Source organism: Tetrao urogallus (assembly GCF_951394365.1).
Source record: "Tetrao urogallus genome assembly, chromosome: 5".
Lineage (NCBI taxonomy): Eukaryota > Metazoa > Chordata > Aves > Galliformes > Phasianidae > Tetrao > Tetrao urogallus.
The window spans coordinates 21,378,980-21,403,592 of NC_136818.1; the positions used below are offsets into that span (position 1 = coordinate 21,378,980).

At 37.9% G+C, this 24,613-nt stretch overlaps 1 protein-coding gene across 3 annotated transcripts in view; it reads left to right on the plus strand.

The window, feature by feature from the left end:
• DENND1B (DENN domain containing 1B) overlaps window positions 1–12,812 on the plus strand; it is a gene marked incomplete at both ends in the record, with an annotated part of 137,111 nt that extends 124,299 nt beyond the window's left edge. For 2 of the 3 annotated variants that reach the window (XM_079536255.1, XM_079536256.1), the window contains 3 exons: window positions 10,113–10,192; window positions 10,917–11,133; window positions 12,264–12,812. In XM_079536255.1, coding sequence (XP_079392381.1) covers window positions 10,113–10,192; window positions 10,917–11,133; window positions 12,264–12,812 — 846 coding nt within the window. Of the gene's footprint in view, window positions 1–4,234; window positions 4,367–10,112; window positions 10,193–10,916; window positions 11,134–12,263 lie in introns of all 3 variants that reach the window. The other variant, XM_079536254.1, reaches the window with a different exon arrangement.
• Window positions 12,813–24,613: the final 11,801 nt, after the last annotated feature.

The following is a 24,613-nucleotide window of genomic DNA, read 5'->3' on the forward strand; positions in this document are numbered from 1 at the left end:
TTTGGATTCGAAGTGTGGATTTACCAGGAAACCATGAGTGTCAGCGCTACTTTGAATGCTCATATATTGAGAAGCCGAGAGAATGACTTCCCATGACTTTGCAAGATTTAAATGCAGTGTCTAAAAAAGTTTAAAAAAAAAAAAACACTTTTGCATGAGGTAATAAAAGCCATGCAAGTCTGAACTTGCTTTTTAGTATTCCAGAGCAGAATTAACTTTTTTTTCTTTAGCATATGACAAATGTAGCTTTTACGGCTTTTTTGTAGTGTATTAGCTAGAAAGTACGTAATTGAGATTGGAGTAGGTACTTGGCTTCAGTTCAACGGAGACATTGAGAGTCAGGGAGGAAGATGTATTCAGAATAACCTCACCTTCAGGAGTGCCACATTTATCAATCCCCCTACAATGACCAGGAAAATAAATGACATCATCGTTAGCTACCGAGGGCCTACGGTAAGTGATTACCCACCTAACCTGAAAAAAGATGGTGAGAGTGGGCTGTTCTGAGGAGTTGTTTTTTTCTAAGAGCATAAAAGAGGAGTGAGAATGCTTGTGATAATGTAGTGCTGAATGTAGGTATTCTATATTAGGAGACTGAACACTGAGAATGAACTTGAAAGAAAAAGAAAAAAAGAGGGGAAAAAAGCCTCACAGATAACTCGATAATAATTTCAGAACTATAGTAGCTCTCATTACAGAACTTTGTCTTTATTTGTACTCAGTTAATGTGCTTGAGATCACATCCATGCCTTATGTTCATGGAAAATACTAGTTTTATATCTGGAGGTATCTTTACCCCTTATTGACTAAAAATATTTACGAATAGACAGATTTCATAACCAGTAACACGCATTTTTTAAAGGAAATTACATTTTGTTTCTGAGAAATAGGGTTTTGGAATAAGCTTTGGTTGGTTAGTAAATTCCGTTTCTTCAGCTAAATTGGCACAATTAAAAATGCTGTAAATATCATAAGCTTTCTTAACTTGGACAAAAATCTTTTGTCTTGGTGTGTCAAATAAGATCTCTTCATTCTGTGAAACAGATTTCCTTTTAATTAAAAATGAAAACCTAGGCAGCAAAAATTCAAATTGCAGATTACAGGAGTGCCCTCTCGTGGCTTCAAGGGTGTATCCTTTGCCTATAAAAGCCTTGCTTTTTGTGGCAGCAGATCATTTGGAAATCAAGCACCATTTCCTTGCATTATTATTATTATTATTAACTAAAATATTAGCAGGGTTTAATTTAACCTAAAGATTCAGGTGTTTCCATGTGTCTTGCATCCTTTTATTGTCAGGAATGAACAGCACAAGCAGAGCTGGTGTCCCCACATTGCTCAGAGCTTCCCCTCACCAGCTGATAGCATTCACTGCCTCTGCTGTGATGGTGGCTGATTTTCATTTAGTCAGGGAACACATTTAAATGAAAAAAGAAAAAAAAATAAAATATATATATGTATATATATATATGTATATACCTTTGTAAAGTGTGTTTTGGTGTTTTTATTAGTGAGGGTCCTGTTCTCTTCTGTGCCCACTCTCTCCATGGGTTTCAGCAAAGGGCTGTTGCACCTCTCTGGCAGGATTCTGTCCGTTGTTAACCCATGAAATGAAGTAATCCTTGCCTGTCCTTCTTTGGATTTTTTCAATGAACTTTCAAGAAATCTCTCCACTAATTACCATGATTCTTTTTAAAAATGAAAATTCTTTAAAAAAAAAAAAAAAAAAAAAAAAAAGATAGTTTAATGATCAGGAAATTGCTCTGGAATTTTTTGTTGCCTGGTGGGACGTTTAATGGAACACTTAATTTTTCAGGGCAATATCACCAGTGCATCTAACTTTGATCTATCTAAGAGAGAAATTTAGGCAGTAAAAAGTTTGCAGATGCTTTTCCTGGCTATTAGATCTGACTACTAGAATTTACTTTGTCAGCAAACACAAGAGCAGCTTTTCGAAGGGCCTTTCTTCTACAAACAAATGGAAGAATCTAAAAGAAAAACGCTCTTTCACAAACAGGAGAGCTTATGGACATCTTAACATGTCAGTGCTATCTTCTGCTTAAATTACTGTTTCTTCTGTGCTCCTGAGGAGCAATCACAGGCAGCGTTCTGACCTACCCTGTCCAAAGCAGGGGGCCCAAGGGTCAGTCCACCTATGTCCCTTCCAGACTGCTTTTGCCTCCTGGCCTGAAAGTTCGGAGAGCGCAACCTTGTATCTAAAGCTTCAGCTCTGTCACTGACTGTTCCCTAACCTTTTCTTTCTCTCTCTAATCCTGTAACTGAGTGGGGGAAAAAAAATGAATAAAGAAGTTCAATTGAAAGTAAAGTTTGCCCTGGGGGCTGAAGGAGGGAGAAGTAGAAGAAACAGAAAAAGTCTTTCCTGCAGGGATCTCAGTGTCCCTGAATGTGAGAGTCAGGACATCCCAGTAATTCCACTTTCCTGCTGCTTGTTGTGTAATTTAGGCATGAGGGCAGCTGGAATTAGTGCAGGTACCTGACTCAGAGTACATCCATGTTCCTAGGTGCCTTGTAAAGATCCTTTGTGTCAAGCAGAATAGCCTTACTGGTGCCAGGTGGGTGGGTCGACTCCTCTAAGTGCCTAGTTCTGGCTGGGAGCCTTGGGCAGAAATGTATTTGGAGTCAATCTTATTGTATTAGGGCACAATCACTTTTCTTTGTGACTGTGTACTTAAATGTGACTGGTATCTATTGGCTCTTCAGTTGTCTGGAGGTTTGATGGACAGAGTTCAGTGCTGCTCAGGTTTTATGTAATTTTTTTTTTTTTTTTTGGTAATATTTGGGCTTCCCATTAAATGTTATGTCTAAAAAAACATGACTTTTGTGTTGAGGATCACACCTGCTTAATGCATTTTACCTTCAGTCACTTATATTATTGTCTTAACATGTTTGTGCTTTTGGTAATTTTTCCTCTGAGAAAAGTTGTGTGTGATCTGCCGTGATTAATTCCAGAAGGGATTTTGCCATGTGATAGTTCTGCTGATGCAAGAATATGTCATATGTTTTAACTAAAAGATTGGCTTAACAAGTAATCTTGGTTTTACCTGCATAAGAATGATATCAAATAGATAACATATTCCAACCAGGTGAACCGTGTTTGCAACTCTTCTGAATCACTGAAGCTACACTCTGTGTTACATTCTGGTCTATGGGCTTTTATGCTTCCTCAGAAACCCTTTCTTTCCTGCCTTTCACATGCCTTTCTAGATATGGATTAATTTTTCCATTCTGTTGTGTGCTCCCCTCATCTTTTTACTGGTCTCAGTGCTCCATCCTGCTGCTTCCCTTCAGTCAAACAATTGAATATTGTTACTATCAAGAAACAAAATAAGTGGAATTTTTTGGTTAGTTTCTGTAACTAAAAATTCTGCCAGTAAATCTCATTCATAAAATTGCTCACAAAAGAATCCCCACCAAACCAGAAAGAATTATTGTTGATAAAATAGCTGCTGCCTTTAGTTGTTGCAAATAGCACTGGCAATCTCAGATGATGATCTTGTAGGTCGTTTCCAACCTTGTGATTCTATGATTCTATGTCCAATTTTAAAAGGTTAATGCTTTTCCTTGCTGCCAACACAAGTTCAGGCAGGCTGCCTTCCTTTGCTGTGCTCTGTGTGCCCAGATGTCACAGCATGTCAGCTGCAAGTGGCCAGTTTCGCTAAGAATGGCCTCTGTGCCATGGAGAGGGATGAGACTGAGCTGGCTGTGCAGGGCAATGCCAGCTGTGGGCAGCTTGGGGCCTCAGTCGGTGCACAGGGGTGGGACATGTCATGGGCTTCCCAAAAGAAACCACTCCGATTCATCAAAGTAAAGGAGACTTGTTGTTTGGAAGATAAACAACTGTGTCTGAGAAAGGTGAGCAGAAGTGTATTTAATCTGTAAAAATGCAAAGCAGTATCTTATTTGAGTAAAATCCTCAAATAACGTCTGTTCAGGAGTATGAATGTAGAAAGCTTAGAATTTGTTAATTTGTCAAGGTCCAAATTTGGAACAGGAATAATAAGAACGTGCTTTCCATGACCATCTCTCTTAAGAGATGTCACTGCTGTGACAAATCCTGCCTCAGCGCTGATATTCCTGTTCATGTTGCCTTTGTCTTTAAACATACTTTGGGGACTTTCCTGCTGTGGCAGACTCTTTATTGCCACAGAAAGGATTTCTTTTTCTCATTGGGGACCTACTTTGTTGATTTCTTTTTCTGTGCCATTTCAATTATCAGGATCTCAGAATCAAGGACACTGTTGTCTCATGGCATACAGTTGTGTGTTTTCCAGCCACTTCACGATCTTTCAAATGCTTTATCTATGCATCTCAATATGTTGAAGCGGAGAAGGTCTTTATCCTGGGAAAGATGAAGCTGTTTTTGTCTTGCATTAAGAAGTCTGTAAAACTACCCTTAAGTCCCATGTAATGCTGCTACCTTTACTAATAAAAGAAAATTTGGCATCTTAGATGGTATCCATTTAGTTTATATTCAAGGCAACTTCTATATATCAAACAGCACGGCATCACTATGTTATCTTACTTTATATGGGTAAAAGCATGCAAGGAATTTTTGAAGAGACCACTTCTAGAAATTCACCTGGAATTTTATTTTGCATCCATCTTGGTCTGGTGGCAGTGTAGCTAATTGGTATTCCAAGCACTACTTTCAGCTTGTCGGTGGTTATTTGTACCATACCCTTGAAAAAGGAAAGGCAACTAGGAAGAGAAAGTTTAGTAACTGTACTTATGTTTTATCTCTGTTCTTCCCCTTTTCCCTATCAGTCCTGGCTCTTGTGGAGTGCAAGGTTAAGTATGCTTCCTTTGATTTCATTACCCATTGCTTCAGTTCTCAGTCTTTAACTGGAAAGGAGTGGGTTGTGGTTAAGTGGAAAGTTGGACACTCTGGTCTTTTGCTTCCCTACTGGAGGTGAAACTGTAATTGCTTCTGTTACTGTGTCACAGAGGATAGGTGAAATGAAAAACTGAAGCAGAAGTAATAGTGGATTTCTGTTTATTTTACTTTCTCATACTGAATGAATTATCTTAAAATTATTAAGAAAAAGCAAACAGTACTTCATGTATTTGAAGTGTAGTAGATATTTTTCTTTACTTGAAATTCTACACGTGCTGATATATTGAGCAGGCAGTAAATGTGAAGTTATATATGTGCTGCCATTACTCAAAAGATTATTTGTTTCTTACGTCGAGGACAATTAATGGCAGCAGCCTGGTTAAACTTCCTGCCTCGCTGCTGATCAATAAGCACTCGTTCCAGAAAGTTGTGCTTCTGAAAGGTCTGGTATTAAATAAAAAACTGGTATTTCAAAGATTGACTTTCGTGCCCAATCAAAAATGTAACCATCTTAAATTTAAATCCTTTAACATTCCTGTATTTTGTCTGCTTTTTTATGCCAAAGCTGTACATTTTGTGAGGCTACCAGCAAGCAGAATAGAACAGTATAAGGACCCCTTCTCACTTGTTTGATTTTACCCACATTTATCCTGTCATCACCTTTTTCTGGTTTCAGTGATCAGCATTTGCTGCAGTTGTATAGGTAACAAACCACTTGTGGAAAGGGATTTTGAAGTCAGAAGTCAGGCAGAAACCCAATGGTTTGAATCTTTAGCCAAATGCATCACCTTTATTATTGAAAGAATATACTTGGGATTAAAGGCAATTGCTTGCAGCAGTGAAAAACGGAATGTATGGCAACAACATTCCATTGTCCATAGTCAGGAGCGATCAGCTGCAGTCGTATGCTGCCATCAGAATGAATGAATGCAATTTCCAAACATCACTAGCAAAAAACCATTGCTCTCCATGGAGCTGTGTTGTCTGAACATAGTCTCGCGCTGACTGTGGTTGATCCTTTGCTGTATTTTGCATGCAGGCTTGGGAGATGGTTCAACAGTGGTTTGTGGTGAGTGCGAGCTTGTTGTGTGATAAACAGCATGTGTTGAACTCTGCTATATTCTGAGAAAGGTGAGAGATGGGTTTCTGTGGTGCAAGGTGCTTGAAGATGGAAAAATATAAAATGCCAAGGCTGAATCTTAGCTAATATTTAGATATAAGGTAGATATATTAAATAATATATTTATTATGTTAGCAGAACTAGTTCAAAAAAGAAAAACAGTTGAGTAGTTCTTAAGAAATTTGTTTCTTCAGTTGGTAGAAAAAACATGACAGCAGTCTATTAAGACTTTATAAAGTTCTGGTGCAGCAAGAAAGGAGTGTTACAATATCATTTCTTGAGGTAATAAATTTAAATGGTCTGGTTGTTATTAGAATGCTGATCAGGAAGGAAACAGAAGTCTGTCCTTTTTTCATAAAATGATATAAAAAAGGTTACACACTTCAAAATGCAGAAAAGACAAATTAAAAGCTTAAATAACTGCAAACAGCAGGGTACGTCAGTAATGGAAGGACTTCTTAAATGACTTTGACAGCTTTTGCAGGTGCACGTACTATGTCACTTTACCTAGTGGAGCACTGAAAAAGATTTATGGTTCTCCTTTTGCAATTTATTAAGAGTTTCTTTTTTTCTTTTTCTTTCTTTGCAAAAGAGTCTGGACATACCCCTCCCTTGCAGTAGTTTTTATTGCAGCTCCTAGAGGAAAGTCACCTATTCAAAAACATGTGTTGCTTGTTGTCTCAGTGGCCAGCTTGCAGAGCTGTAAACTCTGGAGAATGTTGTTATTTACAGACAGATATTTGCCTTTCTTTCTCCTTTTACATTTTCTTTCCGTATAGGGATCTGATTTAATTTCGATTAATCTTGAATTTTTTTCTTGTATGAAGCCTAAACATCTAATTTGATAGCAGAAATCCTTTCAGAGTCTGACCAACAAGACCTAGAAATTTTGTTGTTTTTTTTTTTTTTAAAGGTTTGTTGATGTTTGCTATGTTATACTCTTCATATACGATATTTTGCTTTCACTAATTTGCTTCTGTAATACTACCCTAAGATGCCTCAAGAAGCCAAATATGTGTAACTGCTATGTCTGTGCTGTTTGCTGGTTTTCAGTAATTTCATTCCTGTTTTTCAAAGGCACAACTTTTTTTATTGTTAAGCTTGCAGACTTTTAAAAAGCTCTCTGAAAAATTACTTCCTATGTTGGCATATCATGGAGTTATCTTGTAGGAATTTACTCAATTCAGTTAACCCATCTGAGAATAAACAAGGGTTTGGTTTTCAGAAAATTCTCAACATTTTTAAAGACTCTTTCCTGAAAAATCTCCTCTTTATGTTAATAGAGGTAAAAGATGGCAGCATCTAATTCTGATGCAAATTTCAAGTGAAAGAGGGTTTTGCCCTCCAAAAGTCAGTTCCAGGGTTAGAGCTTTAATGTAAGTGAATGTCACATCAGTCAGAATTTTCCAGACCAGGCAGTGAATTTCCAGTCTTACAGAAATAAACTATTTTAATTGCCTCGGTGAAGACAAACTCTAAAATTTAAATCAGTGAGGTAGCCAATTAACAGTATCAATTAAGGCAAAGTAGTTAACCTTCCTTGTAGTTATTTGCGGTAGCGTGATTGATTTCAGTAATGATGGAAATAATTCAAAGAACTCTCAGAGCCTGGAAATAACTTGAATTTACAAAGGAAATTTAATTGACTACTGCTAATGAAAGGAATAGATAAAATACTTCTACTTAGCATGGTGCGGTACAACTGCAGGTAACTACCCTGGTGTGTAGCTACCGAAAGACCAGTGGGCCATCTTTTAGCAATTTGCTTTCTTGACAATCTGTGCTGTATTTAATAGATCTTGTCTGCATTCATTAACTGTCTTTTTTCTATTTCTAATTTCTATTTCTAAATGTTTTATTACATATTTTGATTCTTTGCATTAAAATAATTATAGTAAAACCATTCCTGCTCAAAGTTTTTAAATTATTCCTATTTCTGTCGTACTAACGAATAATAAAGTACTATTTTGTCAGATAAGTTATATCTTATGATAACTTACTCATTCAAAGCTGTTTTACCTGGTTTATCTGTAACATTTCCTAAACCTTCCCAGTTTTATATTTAATAAATAGTGCTTCAGAAAATGGTCCAAACATCTTAATATTGCGTTTGAGCACTATTTGTTCTGGTAAGCTAAGTCAAACCAGAGAGTGTTCTATAAGGTGTTTATCAGTAAAATATGTAGGTCACTCTGAGAGTAATGCCTCCTATTTATTTCCATGGAAACTACAATGGATACAAAGAACACAATAGCACTATCTCATAGAGCAAATTCTCAGCTACAAAATGATTTTTCAACATAGTCACTACCAGTAGCTGTGCGTTTTCACCAGCAGTTAAAAAGAGTCTGCACGCCGCACACACATAACAATCTGCACCAGAGAAGATGATCCACTGTCACAGTACTCTAACAGTGCTTATATCCACTGTTTGGTCTCTATCAACATTCAGAAAGCACTGATGAATGTCAATGGGTGCCTTTTTTCCTGCCTGGAGGAATTCAATGACACTGCTTTGCTTCATACGCGCTTCTATGTCGGAATCCATTTTGTCAGACAGTCCCTCTGCTGCCATCTGTCACGTGGCAACAAAATGTGGTGGAATATTGGTAGGAAGGTTCAGGCTCTACTGCCACATTACAAACATCCATCCCTAATGTCGTGAGCTGCCATAATAAAGTAGGAGGCATTAGTTTCAGAACAGTCCTTGTACAGTAGCAATATTAATATCATGTTTGTTCCTCGGTGATCCATCTTATATCTTTCACTCAGCGTGAAGCGTAATCTGGTTTCTTTCCTTGTTTTTAATACTATATTATTATTATTTTTTATTAGCTGTTACTTGGTTTATCACATTAAGAGCCACATTTTTTCTTTGTGGATAAAGAAGTATAGGAAGTGCTTAGTCTCTTGTTGGACAAGAGAAAATATGTGTCGGACTATAAAGAATATACACTGAGTCATTCCTGTTAATAACGGAGGAAAAAAGTAGTGTGTATCCTGGTACATGTAGGACCCTGAGAACATCTGTAATAGGTGACATACTGAAATCCTCATAATGCAAGATCTCTGAGCTCCTTGCCTGAAATTAAGGCCATATTTCCTCCTCACCAGGGGCTTGCATGCATAAGGTGAACTGTATGATGAGATGTGGGTAGTAGCACTTCTTTATACTTGTGTATGATTTTCTTTAAAGTTAGCTAACATTGTTTTCCCTTTGCACAAATTCCGTCCATGTGTCTTTAAATTATGGCCAGTCTTACAAAGCTTGGAATCCCTTCTGTAGACGGATTGTCCGCACTGTTAATTTTTTGTGGGGTTTTGATATGAAATGATTGTAAGAGATGCACAGACCTTCTGACTATCACTTGTGTTTCACAAATTTTTAACTTAAACATTCTGGTCAAGATAGAGATTTTTTTTCAAGTGTAGTAAGAATCTTCAGCCTGGTCATGTTTGCCAAATAAAAATGTGATTAAACAGGTTACTCAGTATGATAATGTGTGAATTTAAAGCTAACTGCTCTGTACAGGCTTCTAATAGTATGCTCTGAGTGTACACTAAACTTAAGTGTAATTTAAAATAAAGTATCTTGCACAAAGGCATCCTTGTACAGCTTTCAAGCTGACGTACTGTTTACTCTATCCTTCTTAACACTCAAATATAAATTCAATTGTGTAAAGAGACTCCAGGCTTCTTGCCACTTTCAGAAATCCATTCTTCTTCATGCTCAGTAGACCACATTAACTTCAGAACTTTGCAGATATTTCTGTCAGAAAACAGTAAATTACAGTGCTTTGTCTTTATGAGAAAGGATAGGTAGTAGCTTGAGTGATGCTTTACATTGTATAGGCAGCCTTCTGCTAATCAAGGCTCTGCATAAATAATAATGCACTCCACAGACCATGAGGAAAAATGGTTTTCTAGCTCTTTAACTGATTACATCTGTGAATTTTGAGTTTTCTTATAACAACTTCTAGAAGACTGGGTCAATATGTGCCTTTCCTTATTGGGTGCTTTGGAAGTCTTTAACGAGTGTGGTAGCAGTTAGATTCCAAATAATGCTGGCATGCACTTGAGTTTTGTTTCCTTTGTTTAAAATAAACAAGAAGTGTGTAATATTAGTTTTCTATCCTCCAGACACGTTTCAACCAGCACCTCAATAACCAGGATTTTACCTTGGATGAAGATGATGATGATGAAATAGAGAGAACAAGCAAGTAAGAGGCCTGTTGGGATATGTGTGTATGTATGGTGATTAGGAGAGTTTGGTATAATCCTAAATCTTTACAGGTCAGGATACAAAGAAGAGTGAAATTTTGTTTGTCAACATGGTGACCTCAGCTAACCTTGTCCTTGAGTTTTTGGCTATGGAAGGAGCTTTTTTAGAAGTATTCCAAATAGACAACACTAGGGAAAGACTGCAGTAGCGTGGAGGTCAGAAGTAAGGTTGTTGCAGTGAGTGAAAGAGAAAATAAGAGACAAAAGCATCGTTTGCAATTGCAGGTAAGCATTACTTGGGTAAATCTGCTCAGGTGACAGAAGAAGAGTTGCAGCATGAGAGCCTTGCCACTAGAACAAAAGATGTGGCTAGATCAGCTGGAGAGAGGTGTAGCAATGCTTACCTAAATATAAGGTATAGACAAGGCAAAAGTGGAACCAAATTTGGAATAACAATCAAATTCCTGGGAAGGTTTGGGATATCATGTTAAGGATAACTTAATAGTTGAGTGGTTAAGGAAGAGCAAAGTGAAGAATCACCAAATGGCCACTGCCTCTGTGTAGATTTGTACATCTATCTTTAGGTAGGGTTGTTGACCTCGAAGAAAAGTGGGGCTTATATTCATTTTAAGTGTTTGAATGTATACTGCTACTTACTTTCAGGAGTGTCTGTAATAATGTAGTTTTTGTGCTCCCAACTGATGCAAAAGATTTTGTCTTTAGGTTATCATCAGAAGACAGTGAAGAAGCTTCTGCTTGCTTTTATGATAGTGATGATTCCGGGGACACTGGAATAACTTCACAGCAACAAGGAGAAATGGACTTGCTTGGGGAGATTTTGGACACGCTGAGCACACACAGTTCAGATCAAGGAAAGCTTTCAGGAGCAAAGAGCCTGGACTTCTTTAGGTCGATGGATGACATTGATTACAAGACTACGGTTAGTCTCCTGGTTTCACTTGAACAATAACCACAGCCCTTTATACTGGAATCCTGCACTGCTGAAATCCACAACATGCAGACCAGTCACTACTGAATAGTCCTTACAATTGCTAGCATGTCATTCTGCTGCTGCAAAACAGCACACCCATGCTGGTAGCTTTGTGATGGATTTTCATGAGTCAAGAAATTGGTTACACTTTTGTTCAGTTTACCAAGTCATCTGGAAAACGGACTTTTTTCCCTTCTAATAGTAACCGCATACAAAACTGTTAATAATGTAATAATTTGCTTAATCAGATAATTTAGTATTATATTTAGCTGTCCAATCTTGAATTCCCAGAGCTAGTTTTAATCTATGTTTTGTGGTTTAGAAGGAATTTCCATTTTCACATTGCATCATTAAATTAGTCATATTGATACGAAGCCATCAGAAGTCCTGGAATCCACAAGCAAACCACTTTTTGGGTCAGAGCTCTTGCCTACAACTTTATAAACCCTTCCCAACTCACTGCCATGTTGTTAGCTGAAAAAATACTGGTGTTTCTGAATTCTGGCTTATATCAGCTGTCCAACATTTATTTTTGCTGAAAGGAATCTGATAGTCAGAGATTTGTCACTGAAACAACAAATTCTGACAAATGTTTAAAAAGCTTGTAAAATTTGATATTATGAATGTCACACAGGGGTCACATTAATAAAATGCCCATTTTTGTTTGTTTAGCTAAAAGTTGGTATAATTAATTACTGAAGGAAAGAGGAAATACCATCTGGTTTTAGTTTTAGTCTAGCTCCTTCTCATATTTATGGTACAAACCAGCAAAGTGTCTTTGTTCACTGTCAAAACTGCTTGTGCAGAGACTGAAAGGACAGGGGATGCGGAATCTTTGTACAAAAGGTGATCCCTTGGATAAAAAACAGCATTCTGGAAAGAGAGCTTAAAAAAAAACAAAAAAAACAAAAAAAAACACAACCTTGCTCTTACGTTGTTTCTGGAACTGTTGCTTTGTAACACTGAAACCAAAAGGCAATCCATGATTTAGGAGCCCACAAAATCCATTACAGCATTTCTTGTTTTATAACTGTTAGTGTTTCTTGTGACATTAAATATAAACACATTCTTTCTTTCAGAACAAGTCGAATGCACCTAGTGAGAGCAACCTGACCCTACTGTGCAGCAGTGCTAATGACCAAGCAGACTGGAATCTCGGTCAGGATGACAGTGTCCTCCATGGGAAACAACTCCCTCCATCTCCGAGAAAACAAGTTTCTTCTGGTGGCCATAGAGAATCACTCTCAAACCTGAAAGAGGAAAACAGAGAGAAAACCATTGTTACTGACAAGATGGACACCACTAGTGGCTGTATAGCATCCCCATCTCCAGTACGATCAAGTGACCATTTTGCTTCTCTAGAAGGTTTCAAAGTGGGCTATAAGTATGGGAAGCAGAATGAAACACTAAGCAATACCTCAGAAGATCCACTCGCAGCAAATCTTGCTCAACATCCATCCATTCTTGTCCCTTGGGAGAAAGATAGGAAGGAAGGAAGTGAAGCTCCAGAAGAGGGAGGGCTTCTTCAGGAAGTGGTATCTTTATGTAAGCTGAATTCTGCTTTTCATTATGGTTTAAATATTTCAAAGGATAGCTTATCCAGCAGTAGCAGTGGAAATAAAACGTAAGAGAACTACAAGAAGAGGAACTTTACTCCCATCAGAAGTTTAAAGGGAGACTACTCAGGACTCCATATAACGTGATAACCAAAATCTGAAAAAGGAATAAGAGATTTTCAATTATAAAAAACAATTCTCTTCAATTCAGTATGCATCTTCTGCCACTGGGACATTTGCTTCTATGTTTACCCAGTTCTTTTGTTGGCTGTAGTTAGGTCCACAAAATGGAACTAAATATATAAATGCACTCTTAAATCAGGTACTAGTTAGTCTCTGTGCTACAAATACAGCAGGTGTATGGTGCTTCCTAGCGTTTACTTCCTCTAAGCAGCAGGAAAGTTATCACCTAATAGGTAACCAGGTTTTGAAGGTACTGTATTAATCCCATTAAGCAGGAAACGAACCAAACAATCTAGATTTGTTTGAAATGTACAAATGTTAATACTTTTAGTGAATGATAATTGCCTTAATCTTTTGAGAAGAGGTTTAACTATCTTAGAAGATGAATGCAAATGTACAAAACAGCAATAATGATACTCCATGACAAGAATTTTCTTCAGCAAAGAGGGGGAAAAGGAAGGGTTTTTTAGATTGAGGAATCACTTGTGACTATAACTTGGAACTTACTGCAAACTTAAACTGTGGCTCTGTCTTCCAGATTTCAGAAAGGTAGCACGTGCTTTTCTCTTTTCTGTAAAGTACATGAAGTGCTGAATTATAATGTGAAGTTTATTAACTTCTGTTTACAACTAAGACACTTTAAAGGCATATTATCCAGTTTCCGTACGTAGACTATTTCATCTACAAATTTTCAGAAAGGAAAGTGTAAGTGGAATTGATAGATTCCTTTTTTATTATTATTGTTATTTTCTACAATCTATTACTGTTTGGAAACTAATTTGTGCCTCTTCTGCAACATTTTCTTTTGATTCTTAGTACTTTCTGAAAGTAGTTCGAGTTGCTGTTACTTGGAAATCATATTTAGTTAAACTATTAAATACTCATCACTGGGAAAGTCATGTAACACTAGAAAATTAAAATTGCTGATTCAACCTAAGACAGCTTATACCCAACTTTCATCTTAGCCATTTTCTACACCTAAAAATCTTTTTAACAAACTTTGTGAAAGAGAATAAATAGGCATACTGCACACTGTATTTAGAACAAGTATTTGTCTTCCTCTGGAAGCATTCCTGAAGAATATTTACATATTTAAAGTCCAAAAATTACTCCTGTTATATGGGGCAACTCATTTTCACTTCCCTTTTTTTTTGTTTTGTTTTTAAATTCACCACTTTTCTTTCTCTACCTCTCCATCTTACCTTACGTGCATTCTTTTTTCCAGGATAGCTCAGCATAGGAAAGGTGTGAAGTCAAGTTTCAATAGATTACCATTGTCAGCTTTGAAGGATATTTGTGATGCAGTTAACAGAAGTAACACGTGGGTTTTAAAATGAACTGTGCCTGAGACGAATGTTCTCCTGCTCTTCTAAACTGGTGCCAGAAATGTTTTTTTCTTTCTCATTTTGGCACGAATGTTTAGTCATAGCCTCGGCGTAGGCCTGAGTGAGCAACTTAATGAGGTCAGGAGTTGGATCAGATTGCGCTTTAATATCTTTCTAGTAGTTTGTAGCAAAATTTAATATCAGTCTCCACGCTGAGATTTATGAATGAATTTTCCTTCTAGCCAGCACAAATGGAAAGGGTTTTCTTGACTGCTTTATTGCAAGGCAGCTGACCTAAGGGAATGGATTGATCTCATTAGACAGGCAACGTTTGATGCTTTACTGAAGAGCTGCAAAGGCATCCCTGCATAAAGCTTTAAAGCAAAAGTTTCAACGATGTGTTCCAAAATTTTGGTTCGTTTGGGGAGAAAGGGAGACTCAGTACTTGTTGAGGATAAGGCTCCAGATACAATCAGTGCAAGGGAGGTAAAAGGTTGTAAAAGTGGAAATCTTAGGGAAACGTCTGCGTCTGATTAGAGCATGAGCATTCCTGAGGGCATCTGCAATATGTATTGCTGAAGAATCTCAGTGTTTCTGAGTTAGAGGTTTAATGTGCTGAGCTCTGTGTGCTGTCCTTTGGTTCATGGTAATGTGTAACAACATGCTGTATAAGCTGGAAATAGATTTTTAAAATTAATGTAAAAATGTTATCTAGCAAAATATTTTATACAGTCAAAAGGAGCTAAATAATTAAAAATTGAAATAATTAAATAATTTTTGTTGTAACCTTTCCAGGAAGGTCAGAGTGTTTGACTCAGGTTCTGTTCAGATGAGAGCAGCAGGAAAACTTGATAGATGGATGCTTGTTGGGAGGTGATATTAATGACACAGTAGAGGACATTGTTCTTTACTGGTACTAAACATTGTCCAAATGTAGTGCTTCTAAATGCATCTAAGGGAAGACAACCGATGCAAAGGTCTGTGTTCTTGTAGAATTTCTCACTTGTTCTCATCCACGTCCTCACAATTTCCAAAATTTGCCTTTTGCATCCAATGCAGTGCTTCTCTCCATACTTCTATCTAAGATGATCTTGTTATCTTTGTTTATTAAAGATAATATTGATGTCTTATGCAGGAAAGTTTCAGAACTTCTGGCCATTGTTCCATTCAAATCAATCAAACATGCAGGTCCAGGAATGCTGCCAGAAAATGCTTTTCAGAAATGTCTATCTGATAAAATAAATCCTGCTGACTTTACATGAGAATTAGGCACTGAACTCCTATTATCACATAGATTGTCCTATTCTCACCTTTGTGGAAAAAATATGGAAGCCATATGAAGCTGGTAATATTCACATAGTTATTATAAGGAAAGTAAAGTTGAAAACTTGCTAGTGGATCAAGATTGATGCATCACAGTAATAATTCGCTGTTACATTGAGTGAAAAAACGAACTAAAAAGAAATAAACAGCTGAGTTACAATAGATAGGAGATAAAATTTAACTTAGAATTATTTTTTATTTCAGTTGCCATCAAAATGTTTCTGCTTTCTTTCCTTACTATTTATAAAGCTTGCGGGGTGCTTACAGTCACTAAGCGGTATGTCTTTTTGGTTTTGAACCCTGTATATTCAAAAATCTCAGTCTTATATATCTACATTGAATTTAACTGTAGGTACCTTTTTAGATGTGTAACGTTACAGAATCTTTTCCACTTACTATCAGCGATGTTTAAAAAGGCTAGTATTTGTGCCTTATTGAAATGTCATTACCAGTTACCAAATAGACACAAGTCCAGAATAATATTTTTGATTCAACACTCTTCTCCTCTGTCCTTGTGCTAATATAAAGCTGTCTATTGGCTACATATGCAGTATTTTTATTACCACATTGAGTTCTATATTTAGATAAATTGTTCAGGTCCTGTACTTTTTACAAGTTTTAGACTTGTATGCTTCTTATTTGTGGAAATTGTTCTAATGTCATTGAAAATCATCAGTGTTCCTCACCAGCTGCTGGTGAGAATTGAATGCTGTTTGGTCAGAGCTCCTGTGGTGGTCGTCAGAGTCCTCTTTTTTCCTAACACATCAAGATCTCAAAAAGCTTCCCATTCCTCGTGTTGTAGGGAGATATCAGGTTATGTGGTTAAGCTTTGTAGTCTGTTCTTAGACTTAGGAACAAATTTCTGACCTAAACAGACAGTTCGTTTAACATAGATGTCTGCCTGAAATGAGCTGTATTGTTTGAGGGAAAAAGAAAATGCAGTAGAAAAGGATTGCTGAATTGTTCCAGTGAGATACTGAAGCAGAGCCTGGGAGTCCCCATGAGGGACTTTATGGAAATCCAGATTTCAGAATCTAGTTGTAGTGATTCCAACCGAATCATACAGGCAAAAATAGTTCTGCCTATGGGATAAATCCCCTCTGGGATTCTTGGAATGCATAATAATGTGTTGTCCCAGTCAAAGCCTTCCCATCCATGCATATAGCATTGCAACGCTGTGGAAAACAGCACAGTTTTCCCTGTGGAAAACAGGGAAGAGCAGTACTGTGGGCAATAAGGTGATTCTTGTCTACCCTCTATGCATGCAGAGGGAAGGCAGTGGTGTGCTCTCCCATCCCACAGATTTGGAGATTATGCGGCTCTTAAAACTAGACTTGTTTTGAGGAAAAAATGTTGTTGTAGAAGTTCTCATATAACATTTTGACTGAAATCTTCATTGTCATTTAGCATTTCATTGGTAGTGCTGCTCTTTGGTGGAAGATGGGGTCCTCAGAATCCCATCAGTAGCTGAAGTCTCTCTCAGGCATGGTAATGCAGACTTCAGATGGAGCTTCAGACATGCTGGGAGCTTCTGAAAATCTCACCCAGTCTGTTAGAGAAATGTTTTAGAGCTCAAAAATCTGTTTTAGATGTCTTTTTGGATTTTAGAATGAGCGTGTTACAGCTTTGTGTTCTTGTCAACTGTGTAAAGTTTTAGGCAAAAGAAAGTTAAGCCAGGCTTTTGAAACAGCTTCCATTTTTCAACCTCCAATCAGTCATATTCAGTCCTACAGAACAATCTTTCTTCGGTGCAACTGTCTAATCAAATTGCTAGGAGCATCTCAAAGCCTTTTTCTATGCATGTAATTTGAAGAAACATTTCATGCAATAAACAAAGTGCCAGTGCGAGGTCCTTTTGCAAATGCACCCCTGTGAAATCCTGCCTGTGGTACCCTGCCCAGCAGAAAGCCTCTGAATTGCTGTCCTCCCCAACTGCGGGGAGAGACTGGGCTGCCCCTCATTCCCAAGAGAGATGTTTTCTCATCTCTTGGTGCCAGCCCTCCGTCCAGGTGCAGTGAGACTTCAGTCAGCTTGCTCTCAGCAGGCTAGAACTTCAGCCTAAATTACTGGGGCTACCAAAAATGGTGTCAGAGGTAAGCGGCTTCATTATTGCAAAGCCTAGAGTGGTAAAAGCTGCCTGCTCCCACAGTGAATCTTTGAAGTGTGAATGTAGGAATGCACCAGCAAAACCATCGTGGATGGATGTGTGACTTGTCTTCTGTAACGTCGTCTTTGCTGCTATTAGATGTGTGTGTCTGCCAAGTGTTGCTCACCTGCTAACAGAATCTGGGCTGGACAGAATATGTCCTTGTCCCCACCCCAAGGGTGTGGGCCATATCATGTTCTTCAGGGTGGATGAGAATAAAGGAATGAAAAAGGGATGGTATTTATTTATGTGTAAAACTTTCCTTTATTTGCTTTGTAATGTCTGTTTCATAGTTTCATCTGGTGGCCAGCTGAAAGTACTTAATTAAGGACTTTCCTGGAGGCTGCTTAACTTCCTCTGAATAGTTTCCTGAAAGGTACGTGGCCAGCATGGTGTGGAGGGCCAGGTAGTTGGCAGGGTTGCCATTTTCAGCTGAGTTGGAATATGAAGCAGGTGACACAGCTGAAAGTTATCCTCAGTTTTACTATAGTAAAGGGTACTCAGATTCACTTATACTTATTCCCTAGGTCAATACTAAAGATATTAGTATTTAGAATCCAGTGACAGTATTAGCATTTGAAAATTGAGTTTGTTATGATTCTACGTGAATTGACATTCTGTTAAAAATAAGGGAGCTACTTGGTTTCAGGGGGAATGTGTTGACTTTCAAATCTTCAGTGAATTTTGTGCAATATTTCTCCTTGTTTCAAAGTAATTTAGTAGTTTTGAATGTGCACATCTGCTTTTCAAGCAGGTCTTTGAAATTGTATTTTTAGAAAATGTGTAAAATTACATGTAGCACTGAAACATGGTTGTAAGATAAAAATATGAAGAATATATTCTAATGAGGCAAATGTATATTTCCAATGACCAGGAATAATTATGGATGTCACATTCTACAGAAATAATAAAGCTTGAGCCAGTGTTTATGTACAAGTGGGTAATCTTAAAACTGTATCCACTTCAGCTGAGATAGGATTAAATATTAGAATTCATAATCTTTAGTTATAATTTCATCACTTTTTCTTATAATTGTTAAAAATAAACAAGGAGTTAGGCACTGCTTTTCATTAGCACCAATGAGGGGACAGGTCAGGATGATGACCTGATAGTTATTATGAATTTAGTTTGTGACATCCCTAATTATCATAAGTCATTACTTAAAAAATCTACTAATGTTGCCAGTATCCTTTTAATTTTCTGTAAATTAATATCTTTGTATACTGATGTACATTTTGTTTTAACCTTTGGTTTTCCCTGGAGAGCTTCTTTAAATTAATTTACTTGTATGAGGCAATAAAGCACTGTGAAACAGCTAGTCTTGGTGCAGCTAATGCACAAGAGCATTGCATCTGTTACTTTATGGTTTTTGAGGAGGAAATTTAAAATGCCTAGATGTTTAGCTAACTGGTCGTTTGTGTTTGTCTGCTTTTTTAAGACCCGTCTCAGTTATGATGAGAAATTCTCATTGTGGAAAAAGACACATTGTATATCCAATCACTTCTAATTTTTCCAGCACATTTTATTAGTGACTTTTGAAATCAATGTTAATGTCCTTATGTTTTTTAATACCTATAGAAAAGATATAAAATACAGTGCATTTTGAGGTTTTATTGACCATTTTTATTTTAATGATTTTGCAGACATAAAGAAGCCTAACCAGCATTATGCTAACAGGTTTAGCATTTTAGTTAATCACTGGCTGTTAATACAACTGGAACCAAACCTAAAAATGTATTCCATGCTTTTGCACCCTCTGGACTACTGTTCAAAATCATCTCAAGAATTGTATTTCAGACCTTAGACTACTCTTAGTAGTGCACTGTGTAATGTGTAGGAAAAGAGCTGTGAGTTTGTTTGGTTTTGTTTAATTTGGAGGGGAGGGGGCGGGCGTTTTCCAGGTTTATGGTTGTCAGTAGAAGTTGTTGGTGAAGTCCACGTTGCCATCAAGTGCCCAACACTGTATTATAAAATAAAACTTATCGATATTTAACAACTTGGGTGATCTTGTTTGATGGATTAGCATCAATAGTGTTTTCATACTTAACACATATGTAGAATAATAGAAAAGCACTTTATTTTATTGGAAGCTTTTATCCATTATTTCAGTTTCTCAAATGCAGAGAAAATTGTGTATTCTAATTTTAAGTACAGTTTAGTGTGAAAGTGAAATGCTGATGTCCTTTGTAATTCTAACGGCAGTTTAGCATCCTTTAAAAATTGGTTTGTGATTCACTCTTCTGAATTAAGAGCAAATCACCATTAAGGGCAAACTGATGTCTTGTGCAGAAAAACCGCGAAGGCTGTGATTTCAGTACTGATGTACTCAATCTGCAACTGATAAAAATGCAAGTTACATTCATAGAAAACAATGAGGCTGTGATTTTAACACATGCTACCAGACTTGAACCAGCTTCCTCTAGATAGCAGAGTGATGCAGGTTGTAATGGTAATGTAGGATTTGTGACAGCTAGGTAAAGCAAGGCACATCTTTCAGTCATTTCTTCATTTTCCCAGTAGGTGTGCCCACGTATTTGTTCAGCTCTGAAAGCAGATGGCTGAGGTGAAGGAGCTTCTTCTCAGAGATCCAAATTACAAGTCAATGGAGGAAGTTACAAAAAATTAAAGCCCTTAATTTTTCTAGAGAGAAACAAGCAGAGTGAGCATGTGTGTGCATCACTGTTTTCAGGTTACATTTACCCACTTTTTAAAGTCTGTTATCTCAGTGCTCTGAGGATGCATTTGCAGCTGGCTTTCAATGGGAGTAACAATTTTTCCAAAAGTGAGCATTGCAAAGGACTGAAGAAGAGCAGGTAATAAAACAAGCCAGTCTAAGCTGGGAAATTTTACACAGATGGTGCAGCAGGACTCTATTCCTGTCACTAAATCTATACCAGATATCTGTCAATGAAAAATGAACTACTTCAGAGGTCTTTTTGGTGTAAGTCTCACACGACCACCACGAGTATGAAAGTTGGTATCATGCAAAGAGTTGTGGCATTTGGGAGAAAAATGCAGCTCCAAGTACTGTCACGTTTGGGACTGGATTAAGAGAAGAAGTCATAAACGCTTCTCTCCACTAGTGATTTCTCTGCTGCTTATGCTCCAAAGGCAGCTTTTCCAAGATACATTTATGCAGTAGTGCTGCAGCCATACCAGGATGGTAGACAAAGCATTTCATTTTCTTTCCCAAACTCATTATGTGTTAGCTTCATGTTCACAAAAGAAAAAGTAACTTTATCAAATTCATGAATTTAGATTTTTATTTGATGTGACAAGCGGTAACAACAACAAAACCTTTTCAATGCCTGAAGTTATGTTGTGGGTTCACTGGTATTCAGCTAAAGGAAAGTAGAGTCAGTCTGTAGATTTTCATCAATCAGAAAAGAAAGCCAGCAGCTTCCTTCTTAAGCTTTAAAACCCAAATCCTGTTACAAATTCTATATGAAACATAAACAAGTACTTGTTCTTAGAGGGAAGTCTGGGAACTACATTTGGAGAATGCTATGGGCTGTATATCGTTTCCTTTCCATTGCTGCCTATCTCATGTTTCTTCTGCAAGTTGAAGGGCCAGAGTCCTGGCCACGTACTGCTTCTCTCATTTTCTTTTTCAAGTCTACCCACAGGTAATTGTCACGAGTCTGGGAACAGTGCAAGGGCAAAACCCAACAAAAATACTGAAAACTAAAGGGAAAACATGGGCTACAAAAACACCTACTGAACACCGGCTTTTTTTTCCTTTCAGCTTCGTTATCTATTTTTAACTGCTAAGTCCTGCAATGTACTCAGTATCATGGACATGTATAGTCCAAACACAACAGAAGTTTGTCTACAGAAGTTTGTTTTTCAGGTATGCACAGTTCCTGGAAGAGCTCAACTCACACACTCCCAAGGTGAGGGTTTTTATAGTGGCATTAAGTAACTTCAAATTTGTACCTTTGGTTTGTCTTAATACGTTTCCTGAACGATAAAGAGGAATGTCTGTGCATGCTCACGTGCATCTATGAGTGCAAGAGTACTGCTTGAAGTTCAGACATTCATAAAAAAAACAAAACAAAATTGAGTTAGATGTATTGAGTGTTATGAGGGAGTCGTATGATCGAAGTGGCCAGTTGACCTCTTGCGTATCAGCTGCTGAGAGGGAGAAAATGTGGTGGAAAGGCTGAAGAATGACCATGAAGCACCAGATTGAGCAGCTGGCAGAGTGCAGATAAAGATGGTGAAGAACAGTAGGGCAACCTGGGCAATGAAGAAGCATTACGGGCTGAGATCTACAGTGCCAGGTGAAGAAGTCTACTGCAGAGCCATGAACATGGGCAAGCACTGTGAGGGGTGAGGGGAGAGGGGGGGGGAATGTGAGCTGTATGTCTTTTATGTGGGTGCTCTGTGAGGCAGACCATGGCCCTGTCTAAGGGCAGAGAATTGTGCTAATGAAGGCAATGCAAGAGAGTGTAAAACATGGTGGCAGAGCTTATTTAAACTCTTCTGGGTTGAGAGCATGCTAACGCTTGATTGTGTGCATCAGGATAGGAAGCCTGAATGGGCCAAAGGCTAAAGTGGAGACCAGATCTTTTTTAGAAAGAATTTCGACTTTGATTATTCAAACTAAAGTGTGGTAGATGACTTCTGAAACTGTGAAAATGACTTGCAGTGAGCCTTAACAGTCAGAGATACAGTAGAAAATTGCGGATCCCTGCAATCCCCAGTTCAGCTCTCTACTAGCACTGGCTCTGCATTCAGTAATATCACATTTTGTAGCATCAGCAATTCTGTATTCACTGTTCCTTTTAAGAAAATTACCCGCTAACATAGTACCACCTGTTTAGCAGTGGGAAAGATTATGTACTTAAGATGTTCAGCTGAATAATACATACAAACGCCTGACATTTGGCCTGATCTGAGAAAAGGCGACATGCTTATTTAACAATTTTGAAAATGTTAAAATGGCGAGGTAGAGCTAAAATGTCATTTTAATATATTTGTATTTAACTTATCTGATTCAGCCCTTTCCTGCTTTTCCCCCTGGCATATTTGAAGTGGGGGTCATGGCAGCAGTCTGACACTGTGGATACTTTGAACGATGCCCTGAACATTGTTGGCATTTCAGCCTAATTAGTTGCATCCTATTCTGTGATTTGTCTTTGGTCCTTTGGGTTGCTGGCCAAGGATATTTTTTTTTAACCATTTTTTATGCTCATCATTGTCTCATTTTAAATGTCAACAGACCAGTACTTGTGTAATTGGTTTATTTTCTCCTTATTTCTTTTCTCCCTAGTGTTGGAAAATTTGAAAATCCATTTCTAGATCTCAGACTATATTAGAAAAATCCGTCTCAGGTATGAGTGACAAATAGGACCTGATCATGTCAGTGCAGATCCTGGGTACGGCCATGTATTTTCCTGGACGGTATCCACCATTACCCATAGTTTTGGACTGGGATGATCTTGGCTCGGGCTGGTTTATTCACTTTTGCTGGCAATGAGCCATAATACAGAGCAGCATAGCTAAAGGGCAGATCTGCATCTTCCCTTTCGGGCATAGTTCTCAAGCAGAAAGCCCTGACAGCTTTCCTTTTGCTGGGGTTCCCACTGAATATGCATGATGCTGGGGCAGCTCATTCTGGAAACACTTGCTGAGTTCAGCTGTGCATCAAAGGCTTATGCTTAAAGGAAGGAAGGTGTCACCGTGCTCAGTTACAGAAAGACTGGCAAGCCTAGTGGGTGCACTGAGCAAAGATGGCCGCATGGAGCCGCCATGTCTGTTTGCTCTCACTCCTCCCATGCCTATGTTGCTGTCAACGTTTTTGAATTTCTATCGCAATGTAAAGCCGAGCACCAGGTGCCAAATGAAACTAAGTGGCTTTAAATTGGAAACACACATTTTTGTCATCGCTATTTATTACAATACATGCCAATGAAAATTGCGCTTTTGCTGAAACTACGGGGGAAATCGGAAAGGTCATGCACAATATTGAGCTAAGAAAAATGTCATGCTTTAAACAGCACCGTGAAGAGCATAAAACCAGATGAAGGCCTGTGTAGTTTTTCTGTGATCAAAAAAGATGATTTAAAGTTATGACTGGGACGTGCCAGTCTTGCTGGTATCTGACACCGTTAGATGAACTGCTGATAAATATAATAGCTTTGCCAAGCAATCTCAGGAAAAGAAAACCTTCAGCCCAATAAAAAGAGAACTGAAAAGCAACTTCTGTGAAACCAACCAAAAATACAACCAAAAGTTGCTCAAATTGGTTACAGTATAAAATCGCCAATACATTTTTATTCCATAAATATAATTTGAAAGAACCTAAACCCAGAAAAAATCACCACTGAGGTGAGAACTCTGTTTGGCCTTTAGGACTCCACCTGTGCCTTGATTCATAATTCATACTCTGACTTTTCTATGTGCAAGAGGCCTTCGCACCTCATGGCATGCATTATAGATGGAGGGGCTTAGGTTAAAGCATGCTTTTACTGTGAGGCGTAGGGTATCAGACATTATCCACATCAAATTCATGTGTGCAATTTCAACAAGACCTTACTCTGCTCCCTGTAAATACACACCAGATGTATGTTTTATAAATGTTAGGTTTTGCTCTATCTTTACACATGCCTGTAGTTTGAAGCCTACGCGTGCTTCATTGTGGCAGGAAAGCCCCATCCACTCATCCATCTGTGATGTTTTGCAATAGGCAAAATTTCAGCGTTGGCAGCTACTCCTCGTTTGACTTTATTGACTTACGACGTCTCTGGTTTCAAGTTGTTTTCAAAGGAGTCAGTTTTCCTTAGCTGTGAGGTGACTGAATAGAATAGGAAAAGGAACTTCACCAAAATTCTCCATTTTGTGATTCCTGATATTATGTGACACCACAAATGTAAGACTTGTCCTGCCCTGAG